Source organism: Botryllus schlosseri, chromosome 9, assembly GCF_051294905.1.
Source record: "Botryllus schlosseri isolate E-star chromosome 9, Bs_hap1, whole genome shotgun sequence".
NCBI classification, from domain to species: domain Eukaryota; kingdom Metazoa; phylum Chordata; class Ascidiacea; order Stolidobranchia; family Styelidae; genus Botryllus; species Botryllus schlosseri.
The window spans coordinates 2789642-2802389 of record NC_137244.1 but is presented as its reverse complement, the minus strand read 5'-3'; the positions used below and the strand labels follow the sequence as shown (position 1 = coordinate 2802389).

Here is a 12748-nt window from a genome sequence, read left to right as displayed (position 1 = left end):
AAACTATACCAATTCGGAATACGCGGACATATGCACCGATGGATTGCAAATTTCCTTTCTGACAGAACTTTCCAGGTGACCGTAGGAAACACTCTTTCCGACAGTTACATACTGCAGAACGGTATACCCCAGGGAAGCGTTCCCAGCCTTTTGCTGTTTGCGGTCCTGATCATTGATTTACCGAGCTCGTTAGGTCATCGGTATGAACATGCGGTGTTCGCAGATGACTGCGCTGTTCGGGATAGCGGTCTTCTTATCCAGCCCCTCTTGTCTTCCATTCAATCATCACTCGATGTAATAAGCGACTGGTGATCCAGATGGAGGTTTACCATCAGTAAGGCCAAGACCGTAGGCATGCTGTTCACGAAGAAAAGGAAAATTCCTCCACTCATCTTGAAAACTGGTGACCATGAACTTGAATTTGTCGACACCTACAAATATTTGGGTATCACGTTTGACAAATTGCTTAACTATAAGCAGCATATCGATACGATTTCCAAAAAGGGCTCCAACAGACTGAATCTAATCAGAGTCATGACTGGTACCGCATGGGGAGCGAGTAAAAACCATTGCTGCAGCTTTTCAGGGTGCTGATACGCTCACTTATTGACTATGGGTTACCAGCATATTACTTCGCCCCAAAAAAGTATCTGGACAAGTTACGCACCATACGAAATCAAGCTCTCCGCCTCTGCTGCGGAGCAACGCGCAACACCCCCATTTGGGCACTGGAAGCATCATATGACCAACTTCCTCTCCATCTACGCCACAAACAGCTCTTAGCCTTAACTATCGCTGCCACCTTAGACGTTACCAGGCTCACGAACACCCAACATTAGAGCACCATCTCAAATGGTTTCGCTTTATTGTGAGACGATTCCTTTATGCGGAAGCCATTCGCCACGATCCATGACTGCAGGTCACGATTTTCATGGTGCGCTAGTACGAGATGTCGAGGACTCAGCTTTGTGGCCGTTAATTGGACTGAATGGGCCTGGAATTGAAAAAAATATGTTAAGTAAAATTATATTGCCAACAATCCATGTGTGAATTGAAAGCACAAGATTTTGATTAGGTAGAAATGCCTTTATGGGACTTCTGCATATTGAATAATGAATATTGAATAAAAATAGACCTGAATAGGTCAATATAGGTTTTTGTCAATATGGTTTAACAAGCTTAAGTCATGGAAACAAGTAATAGCAAATTCTGTCGTCACGATATGCTGTCTAGTCGTTGACATGTATGGGTTTTCCACATAATCGTAAGTTTACTAACCTTTAATGATCCATTCAGATTTGATCAGTATACCATCATACAGGTTTCTTTTGGAACGGCACAAGTATTATGTTCACATTTACTGATTCTATGCACTATATCCATGGTAGCCATCCTAATGGACTCGAAGTCATGAAAATCAAAAATGACATTAGCAGCAAAAATGATTTTCCATGGTGTGGGACGAAAACGAATTTACACCAGCTCATTCTAACTTAGATTTAGCCTTATCAAAAACAATGATGTAATTAAAAAGCATTTAATATACATTTCTTGTTGGAGGCCTTTTTTCAGTTCGAGTGTTTATTGCACCGTCATAACGTAAACAGCGTCAATCAAAACATAGGCATACCATATTTTCAGCACCCAAAAACAATTGTGCCACATTTCGGCGGCACACATCCGAACACAACAGACCCTGAATTAGAACACATGTTTGTGGCGCAACTTGGAAATTAACAGACCCCCGAATTAGAACCAACTCGAAATGCGCGCATGTTAAGCCACAAAATTTTCAGTCAACCAGCTGTACTTTTGTGACGGTCTGTTGAGTTCGAACTTGTGCCAGATCGTGGCATGCAAAACGTCCAAGGTGTTACGGAAAACGCCGAACAATGTTTGCCGAAAATCAGGACAAGAGTCGAAATCAGTACAAATCTGACAAATCAGGACGTTATGGTACATCTGTTCATTGTTCACACAGTACAAGGTTAAGCAAGCAGCAAATCCTACAACTCACTTGATAAAGCATTATCGCCCTCAAATCCTGTTGTGCCCTGATTATCTTTTCAGTTACTGCATTTCGTAACTCCATCAGGAGCATAACCGCAGCGGCTTCTTTTCCCTACAAATAAATATTATAATAAATGTAAATAATGTAGAAGATTTGGTTGAAGGACATTCCACTTATTGCATTCCGGTTGATATGAAGGCAAGAGTTCTGCCACAACAATACTTAATATATAAAATTGCAACAAAAATAAACAGGATTATCCCAACTAATAAATTCATTCTAGAATAGTTAAATAATACTAACCTCTTCATCTGTCTCTAGCTCTACTCCAAATATTTCGTCATTAGTAGTAAGTATTTCGCTTCAACACTCCTCGGAACGACCATTTGAAACTCCGCTCTGATCTATTACAAAGGCAAAGTGTTACTATAAAAGCAGCTATGTAGTGAGCTAAGCATGCACATTGCACACACACACTTCTATGTGTTATATAGAGGGAACACTGTAAAAAATAATCATGGGTGTACCCATAGTCTAGACCTGGTCCCACCTGAGTCATGTTGACATGGAAAAGGCCCATGATAACTTGTCGACATCCATGTAGACCTGTTGACATCCATGTTCCTACCCATGTCCTAATAATGCTTCAAATTGACCTTTCACCTCTACTAATGTACACATACCCTGTGGTTAGATGTATTTAGCTGTATTTGACATCTGGAATGTTTGCAAGAAAATCTGCGAAAAGTTCAATGAACTCGCTGACGCTGGCGCAAACTTGATATTGAAAACGCAATATGTCGCCAATGTATGATGGAAACTCATTATTCCATCGACAGATTCCCCATCGAAATGGATTGTCCACTTTTTCTGAAGAGGATCGAACCTCATCGTCTGGTAGACATTCTTCGGATCCTATAATGAATATAAATGTCATTACCATCCATGCACTATTCAAAGCACACGGGTTGATAGAATACAGATGAATAGTTTCCAAGATGGTTCAAAGTTGTATCCATCACAGCAGCCAGTTAAGATGACAAAAATCTATTAGCACCTCATTACATTAATTGACCTTGTCTACGAATTGTCTCGGTATGTCCAAAATCTACTTTTAACTTGACAATATCAAGTATGCACCAGACTTGGACAACTAGATAATTCTAGTTGTCTAATTTCACTAAATTAGAGAGAAATGCCAGTAATCTAATTCTAATCTAATTTAGAAAAGCTGAAATTTTTCTTGTTGTCCAAGTATATGCTTGGATAACTAGATAATTCTAGTTGTCTAATTTAACTAAATTGGAGCGAAATGCCGGTAATCTAATTCTAATCTAATTTAGAAAAGCTTAAAATTTTCTTGTTGTCCAAGTCTGGTATGCACAGTCTTCCATTCCTTTACCTGTGCACCACTATACTATTTGATGCTACGACCTACGATTATCCAATTATTAATAAATGGATGGATTAATGCACGGATGAGCGGTAAATCCAGGATTTGAAAACTTGTATTTTGGTGACGGAGTTCAACTTTGGTCATTGTGAACCGGCCAAAGGTTGTTTGTGTCTTTTCTGGGAATTCCGAAAACAGAACTATACTCACTTTTTCAAATCCGCAAGTAAAACTAAGACTAGGACTAATCAATCACCTTATAAAATTCAAAACTAGAATTCCAACTAAAATTACTCAATTTTCAAAATCCACAAATCTAACTATAACTTACAACTATACCTTGAACTTTTTAAAATTCGATACTAGAACTAGTACTAGCAACCTTTTAAAATCAGGAGCATACGAACTAAATCACAACTAACAATATCAGTGGTTTTTGACTGGTTTTCCTGCGAGGCAATGGTACACACTAAACTCACATTGTTTGTAGGGCTTGTCATAATGATTCGAGCACTTGAATCTGAATTGAGTATTATTATTATTATTATTGTAGTAATGTCTTGTAGTATTATTGAGCGAACCAGTTTTGGCCATTATTAACTCACCTTATCCACAATCAGGAAGCTGTCGAAGCGTTCATTGAAAATGGTGGGGATGCCGACCACCCAGTCCAATTTCTGATTACCTGAATGAGAAGTGAGAGATCAGTTCAAGTGAAACACTCGAGAAAAAAGAAACGTTCTAAAAATTAAATAAATGCAGTTACAAAAATTAAATGAATACAGTTACTGTTTGTGTAGTGTGAACTGCAAATATGGACGTGGCAAAAAATATGCAAATTTTAACATTGCTTTAGAAGGGACCAGACAGTTTTTTAAATCGGCAACTTGAAATACCCTATTTCTATAATATCCTACCAAGAAGTAATGACCTTTATAAATCCGCAACTAACGAACTATAATACATCGAACTCAGCCATGGGCAAAGTGAGGCCCGCTATTTTGAGAAGCCCGCATGGCCATTTCTTGGAATTTAATACATAAAACCTACTTTTGAATATCGCTGCGTGGAATAAAACCATAAGCTGGATAAACTGAGCTGGAACGGAAATTGATTTAATTTGAAGCCTGCTCAATAATATATCGCGATTACATAGCCTACATCCCTCCCAAGCTTGTATCCGTAATCCAGATTTAAAATAAAGTCAATGTAGCAAAAGTCGTAACAATTAGTCACAATAAGTTACTCCTTCCATATAGTTCGGTTCAAACCTTCTTTGTTGCCATTATCAGTGCGCGTTTTTACTGAGACCTTATCATACATAAAGGGTGAATGGGCAATGGGCATATCATAAAAAGAATGTCGAAAGCTGAAATGCAAATAAGGTAGGGAGCACTAAACACAGGGCCGCAATTGCCGCATCCCAGACCCCTCAAATGGAGCCTGAGCTTGAGCTCGAAGCACCAAAAATTACTTCGTAAATGGACATAAATCCTATAATTTATGAAACTTCATTCAAATTTTCTTTGCGCGATATATAGGGACTAGATGTTTTGATAATAATATGGGTACCACTCTACCTGCAAAACAGCTAATTTATAGAGATCGGCTTTTCGGCGTTGGCCGTTAGCGCGTCAGGACACACCAAGACGTTGACAATGACGTTTCGGCTAACATGTGACTCTGCGAAGTGTGCTGAAAAAAAGCTCAACGGCGAGGAAACCATGACCAAAAGTACCGCAACATGTCGGCCGAACCGATATATATATATGTCAATTTCTTCAAGTCAGAACTGTTAGGATATAGCCTACCTTTTAATGTCTTGATATGAAAACCTGGATTACAGAGTATTCAAAAGGTATCATGTTTAACATTATCATGAATTAGGAGGGAAAATAAATATAAATTTTCATTTCGTTAATTAACCGTACTTTTCTCATAAGGCTATCTAATATCAACACATCCACGAAGACGTATTTAATAACAATGTAATTCACTGCCTTCCATTTATAAATAAAATCAATACACTGGAGAATATAGCTGAACATGTTGGCTCGGCACGCCAACTTATTTTCTATTACTGAAGTGGCTTGCAGAGAAAAATAATTGTCCACTCCTGATCTAACTAGATCTGTGGAATCACTCAGATAGGCTATTCGATTTTAACCCACCCTTGCGATGACATGTGTTTTTTAGTTATTGAGCATCTACACAACTGCGAAGCTGGAACAAGAATTACTCACTTCCCGTAACCCGCAACTAAAATTTGAATTATTCATTTTTCACAATCCGCAACTAGAACTACTCGACAGATATTGACCGCCAACTAACTAAATTTGCAAATGTCTCTTACTTACCCATAACTTTTTGTATTTCTATTGGAATTTCTTGCGGTTGCAGGAGACTGAGTGCAGAGCTCCAAGTCTTTTCCAAAATCTTCGAGGTCAAGTCAACATCCGAACAGGCTTGATTCAGGCAACATATTTTTACTTCTTCCAAAATCTGAACATTGTGACAGTTTACATCATAGCTAATTATTAAGTTAGTCTGCAGGAGCCTTAAGTACTATCAGTAGTCTCAATTTAAGCGCAAGTCGGGCTTGTGGTCGAGGATATGTCACAACTATCGTAAATTATTTCAGCAATATATATATGTAGTTTGTTTGTACTATCATAGCATTCTTAACCCTAGACTGCTCAGGTGGGATATCGTTACACGATGAGTCAGGTGGGGTCAAATTGACCCCATCAGTTAATATGCTTTTTTTCTTACCAATTTCGCTATAGATCTGTCTAATAACCTCCTGCGGAACGTTATAACGATGCATCTACCTTTTTGGTACATGGAACCCTACTCTCTATCCATCCTAGACCACTGAAGTGGAATATCGTTACACGATGGGTCAGGTGGGATCAAATTGACCCCATCAGTTAATATGCTTCTTTTCTTACCAATTTCGCTATACAGCTGTCTAATAACCTCATGCGGGACGTTATAACGATGCATCTACCTTTTTGGAACATTGAACCCTACTCTCTACCCATTTCAAAGTTCCCGCTGAGGCCTAATACCATTACACGAATGGCGAGCTGTGGTCAAACACCCCCCATCAGTTATTTATTACAACAATTATTATTATAAACACTACAGTAGGCCTGCAATACAATACAACTATACAATACGATACAATATTACAACAATTATTTATTACAACAATGTAAATTAAATCAGAATCCTTATCCGGCCCAATGCATGTTTCACATGTGGTACATCTTCTGTAGTAACACTCAATCCATGACTCAATCCACCTAAAACCGAATTTTTCTGACCAGCAAAGAGTTCGGAGCTATTCATCATGTCTCGTTGACTCCACGTGACATGAACAATGCGAAAGAATCACATAAACAGCCGGAATTGGTCCGATTGCAAAGAGGAGAAAAATACTTAGTCTGGCCACTATACCTTCAGAATCTGACCCATGCTAAATCAATAGCTCATAGCGGCGAGGAATTAGAGATAACCAGCTAATGCTTTATTCCAATTGATAGTGCATATGACCATTTAGGATTACATGGCTGGCAAGAACAATCTGACCGCACATGAAAATATGACTCATATATTTGCTAGCCTGGGGTCAAATTGACCCCAACCTGAGCTGTCTAGGGTTAAAAACGAACTCTTTCTGGGTTTGTTGCAAAGTCGCAGGTTGACTCGATCATGGCAATGTTGTGTTTGAAACCACTGCGTTAGGCTTTACCTACCAAGGGAGCATGGGTCAAAACTGGGTATATCTTCAATCTCCATAAGTATTCTTGCTGATGTTCCATTTACGACACTGTCGCGGCGTGATTTAAAAGTTCTTCTCATTCTATCTTGCAGCATCTTTTCATCTGGCACCCTCTATTTCCACTCTGACTTATTTCCTTTTGATGCTCGTCGACGCTAAGTTCGTCTTCGGAAGGTAGATGTGTTGACTTTGCAAACAGCTTTCTCTGCACAAGTATAGAAGAGTCATGATAATACTTGGCTTAGCCATGGAAATATCTCTTCAGCACAAAAATAGCAACGTGCTTGTAAGAAATCGATTGCAAGGTTGAAATTAAAGGGGCACCACTCTAAATATGATGTGGTCTCTCAAGAAATAGATTACCAGAGAACCCGGCCCTACCAACTCGGCCCTCGGAGAACCCGGCCCTTGGAGAACCCGGCCCTCGACGAACTCGAAATTTTGTATATCAAGCACGCGTGGTTTACTTGTTGTGGTCTACTTGTTGTGGTATTCATGGCGTTTTTCGACTACTCTGGACCTCGGTGAATGCGGCCCTCGAACAATTTTGAATTAAAAATCCCTTAAATGTGATATGATTCTCAGGTAGGGAACAATCACGTGCCGTGGTAGATCTCCCAGTGCGAGAGCCTGATATTGAAGAATCTACCACGCATGCTACCGGCTCACCATGATTGTTTGCCAGGGAACTCGGCACTTGGAGTTTGATGCCGCAGCTTTGCAGCATGTGGCCTAATATCCCACCCCGGCAACCCTAATATCCCACCTCCGGCAACCCTAATATCCCACCCCCGGCAACCCTAATATCCCACCTCCGGCAACCCTAATATCCCACCTCCGGCAACCCTAATATCCCACCCCCGGCAACCCTAATATCCCACCCCGGCAACCCTAATATCCCACCCCCGGCAACCCTGATATCCCACCCCCGGCAACCCAAAATCCCACCCCCGGCAACCCTAATATCCCACCCCCGGCAACCCTAATATCCCTCCCCCGGCAACCCTAATATCCCACCCCGGCAACCCTAATATCCCACCCCGGCAACCCTAATATCCCACCCCGGCAACCCTAATATCCCACCTCCGGCAACCCTAATGTCCCACTCCCCGAACCCTAATGTCTCCTTTCTCAACTACCCTACCCAACCCTAACACCCCACCTCAACCTACAGTTGCAATAACGAGCAGACCACGAGTGGTTGATATGTGAGCAATAACAATCGTTGGGATATATTTTTCATCTGAACAATTCACACACAATGTACAATGCGATGTCATGAACAGATACGAGTATGTCGAACGTCGCACGTCCGCCCCGCGCCAAGTCAATTCAACACTGAGCCGACCACGCAAGCGTGATCACGTGATCTGATCACTCTGTGACTGTGTGATCTACGCATGCCCTGACCTCCTCACAAGATTGACAAATCAGTTGATATTAACATTATTACTTTATTAATTCATAATAATACTTGTGAATACACTTAATTTCAAAATTTCCCGAGGAATTCACCGAGGGCCGGGTTCTCAAGGGCCGGGTTCTCCGAGGGTCGAGTTGGTAGGGCCGGGTTCTCCAAGGGCCGGGTTCTCCGGCAACCCAAGAAATAATCTATAAAAAACTCCAATTATGATAAATCCAATTACCCCAAATATAATTCTTTTACTGCATTTTGATCAAATACAGTGTTCAGTATAACAAGTAGATTTAATTTTTTAGCCGTTTTTTTTATCTGGACCATATACAGTGAAAATGTGACGTTAGTCAAAATAACCCCATGGGATTTCACCAAAACCAGAGACAATTTGAAAAACCAAGGTCATATTTGGAATCAGTGTCTTTCAGAACCCCGAAACAACTCTTCCAATATGCGTTAAGAGTGTAATCATAGTATAGTAGCCTACCAATTTATTTGTGGTAACAATTACTTACTTTCATCGTCTGTCAAGATTAGTCATATTACTCTTTTATCTTGAATTGCCCAGAGATCATACGAGGCAAATGCCTCGTCGTAATATAGAAGTTGAATATACTGTCCCTGATATTACTCCGAAATACAGTTCTCGCAGTTTCAGCTATCTGAGATCTGTGATCCACTGTAATCACTCGTTCATGATCTCCAGCAGCCTCATTTTCAATGTCACAAATATCAAAGGAGTAATATTATACAAACAGCTGCAGTATGTATATCTGTAAAATACAAATTTACACCAGTTCCTTATGTTTCTAGGGTTTTCAAATTTTGAATCAAAGGCTTGAGTATAGCATGATATCCCATATTTTTTAAAGCTGAAGTTTTTTCAATCACCTCAACATGAATATTCCTCCAGATGGATAAATACTTCACTTTAACATTGCCCAGTACGGTACAAAATAAAAGCAAGGGAGCTTGTGTAACGTCTAGAACTACTAACGCATTACCAACTTCCACATGATCTACAACTACATACAAATGGATACGCAGTAAACTTTGATCACTATTTGCAGCCGTTCAGCAGTTTTCGCTATATACCGGTATCTGACTGAATACGGCTAAGTTGCTTCAGGTTCGACTATACCCAGTGACGCATTGCAGGTTAGGTGGATATATTACAGCTAAGGCAGGCACAATAAATACATCAATACTTACCATCCAATCCACGGCTTAATACAGCAACATGCCATAAACTTTGCAACTTTGGCAAAGACAACCCATGAAATGACCAACTCTATCAAACTTCCTCTTTTTCCCAATCCTTTTGAATTGAACGCTACACTGTACGCATGACTGGTCTTGTAACCAGATAATCCGGAGTCATTATGGCTCTGTAGGATAGGATAGGACGTAGTTTATTTTTGTCCTTGATGTTTTTGCCGCATATACACCGACTCATGATACACATACACACGATCTGCGCATATGCATACCATGAGTGCATGATGTGCATAGGCCGCTGATATACCGAACGGCTATGTTTGCGTGCGATGATGTTGCTATTTTCGATCACGATGTCTGTGTATTGTAATATATCCTGTGAGGATGTAACTATAGAAAGTAGACGTGGAATGGAAACGACCGATTTTGCTGCTTCGTTCCGCTTCGCTGAAGCTTTACTCAGACTTATTTCACGGCATCTACTGTAGGATTTCTGGCAATCCAAAAGTCGTCTTCCAGAGCGCAGAATTAACTGAATCTGGTCTTGATCGAAAGCTACTGTCACACTGACACCAAAAATGTCTGAATTATCGGCACTTTCCGAACAATCGATTAGCCGCAATGGGTCATCGTTATGGTCATTGTTTTGCGGTCATCCGATTGTTCTGAGCAATGCAGATTTTAGATGTTGAGGGTGATTTTTCATCTAAGTACGGGATCTGACCATATTTTGATTCATATTTTCGGAATCAGTGCGATAGTAGCTTTCGATCAAGACCAGATTCAGTAAATTCTGAGCTTTGGAAGACAACTTTTGGATTGCCTGAAATCCTACAGTAGCTGTCGCAAAATAAGTCTGAGTAAAGCTTCAGCGAAGCGGAACGAAGCATCAAAATCGGTCGTTGCTATTCCACGTTTGCATTCTATAATGAAATGGTAAAGCGTCCTGCTTCTGCTTCTTGATCGGTAGGTCATGTGATCAATTCCCGGAAATGTCAGACCAGAGACTAAAAAACTGGTATCCGTGGCTATCCGGCTCAACGTTCAGCATTCAGGGATAGCATGGTTATCGCATCTCAATCGTCAAAGCATCTCAATGGTGCAAACGAGAATAAGTCTGATATCTCTCTCTCCCCTCTCTCTCTCCTTCCCTCGCCCTCCCCCTCTCTCTCTCTCTCTCCCGTTCTCCTTTCTCTATGCTCCTTTTCCCTTCTTTCTCTCCCTCTCTTCTTTCTGCTCTATTCTCTATCTCTCCCCCTCTCTCTCCCCTATCTCTCTCCTTCCCTCCCCCTCCCCCTCTCTCTCTCTTCTTTCTCTTTGCTCTCTTTCCCTTCCCTTCTTCCCCTCTCTTCTTTCTGCTCTATTCTCTATATCTCCCTCCTCCTCTCTCTCCCTCTCTCCTTCCTCTCTCTCTCTTCCTCTCTCCCTCCTCTCTGTCTCTCTCTCTCTCTCTCTCTCCCTCCCTCTATCTCAATGACGATGATGATGATAATTATGATGATATCACTGAAGCTCAACGTGATACTCTTACTTTATAACCACAGACATGGATGCCTTATCATGTCTCAACATGGAAGTTTTTGTCATGTTAACATGAGTTTTCAAAACCATGTCGGTGTTTTCATGGAATTAACATGAGAAAGAGGAAGTCATGTCATTTCCATGATAAAATCCATGTTTATTTTTTACAGTGAACTTGATATGAATATAATAAGATTTATTTCACTGGATAATATCAATAATAATTATTATAATAGGTTCATGAATGAAATGTCATGTTTTCAATCAATGAAAATGTCATGTAATTGGAAAAAAAAGTGAGTCAACTGCAAAGCAAGATATATATAACTTGGTCAAGAGTTCTAGTTGTAAACCCACATTGCATCAAGTTAGAGGATTAACTGACATTCTGAAACTCAGTTTCGATGCTACTGCAAGTTGATCTGAAAGGCAATCTACTAATATTTCTCACACTGCTGCTTGCTGTAAGAACCCTCTTGACAACATACCGGTAATCATAACATATCGCATGTTGATATTCTTGAACGAATTACCTTCGATTGAAGCAATGTGTTCTCTCGTAATGCCGTAAGCAATCAAGATGTTCTCCATTCCTTCAGCTATGATGAGATTAGCGACACGTTCATCCACATCCACAAAGTCAATGTACTGCGACTTATCGCTCCATTTACTGATGCTGTGTGGAGCAGAGGTCTCAAACACGCGACCCGCGATGCGGCCCGCCAGAGCATTTTTTGCGGCCCGCCACGACATTTCAGATTTGTGTTAATTTTACAATATATGAGTGTCACATATATCTTTTCAGGTTATAAAGTGAAAATTTCCTCTTAAATTGCTCCGAAAGCCTGCAACTATTCATCAAACTTCACTATCACAGCAATTGTAAACGTCTCCATGAAGTGGAAGATTCACTTTTTAGCCACAGTTCCAATTCATGCTGACAAAACTGACCCTTAGACGATTCGTGACTAGAATTTGTGAGTTGGACTTGGACCCGACCTTTCTTAGAATTACTCAGACTCGGGCTAACTCGACGGCAAAATGAAAATATGACTCGAATGGACTGGGAGTGACTCGGAATGCCGTGAATTTGTTAGAACCGTGGACGCATAACGAACTAATCGCGTATGACGGGAATTGTAATAGGTCAGAAGGTGGCAGCTTGGTATTTCGCTAATCGAGCAAGTAGTTATGGCAACCATTGGCAATCTGTTAGTTACATATTTGGTCGCTAAACCATGTTATTAAGGCCACTTAAAGGTACCGAATTCCGTAGTGGCACGTTCCAACGATGTAACAACAATCGGCCGTTCGGCGTTCCGACATATCAATCATTAGGACACATTCATTAATATAGTTATATTATATTTATATTTTTTCTGCTCCCGTGTTCGAAGATAT

General features: G+C 40.5%; 3 protein-coding genes across 5 annotated transcripts in view; 2 read left to right on the top strand and 1 right to left on the bottom strand.

Moving 5' to 3' along the window:
• The window catches only part of LOC145445865 (neuronal pentraxin-2-like), a 540218-nt gene that overhangs the window by 284693 nt on the left and 242777 nt on the right, over window positions 1–12748 (top strand). The gene's annotated exons all lie outside the window — the stretch shown is intronic.
• The window catches only part of LOC145445854 (cytochrome P450 4V2-like), a 416089-nt gene that overhangs the window by 214610 nt on the left and 188731 nt on the right, over window positions 1–12748 (top strand). The window lies entirely within an intron of this gene.
• LOC145446020 (uncharacterized) lies at window positions 2512–5913 on the bottom strand. The gene is made up of 3 exons (XM_080324205.1): window positions 5762–5913; window positions 4010–4089; window positions 2512–2926 (listed from the first exon to the last, which is right to left on the bottom strand). Exons 1-3 carry the CDS (start codon window positions 5763–5765, stop codon window positions 2702–2704), a joined length of 309 nt encoding a protein of 102 aa, XP_080180331.1. The 5' UTR covers window positions 5766–5913; the 3' UTR covers window positions 2512–2701.

Excerpts from the sequence above, each read along its gene's own strand:
- LOC145446020 (XM_080324205.1), bottom strand. Across the intron at positions 2,927-4,009 it reads GCTTCCTGATTGTGGATAAG|GATCCGAAGAATGTCTACCA; the intron begins GTGAGTTAATAA and ends TATTCATTATAG.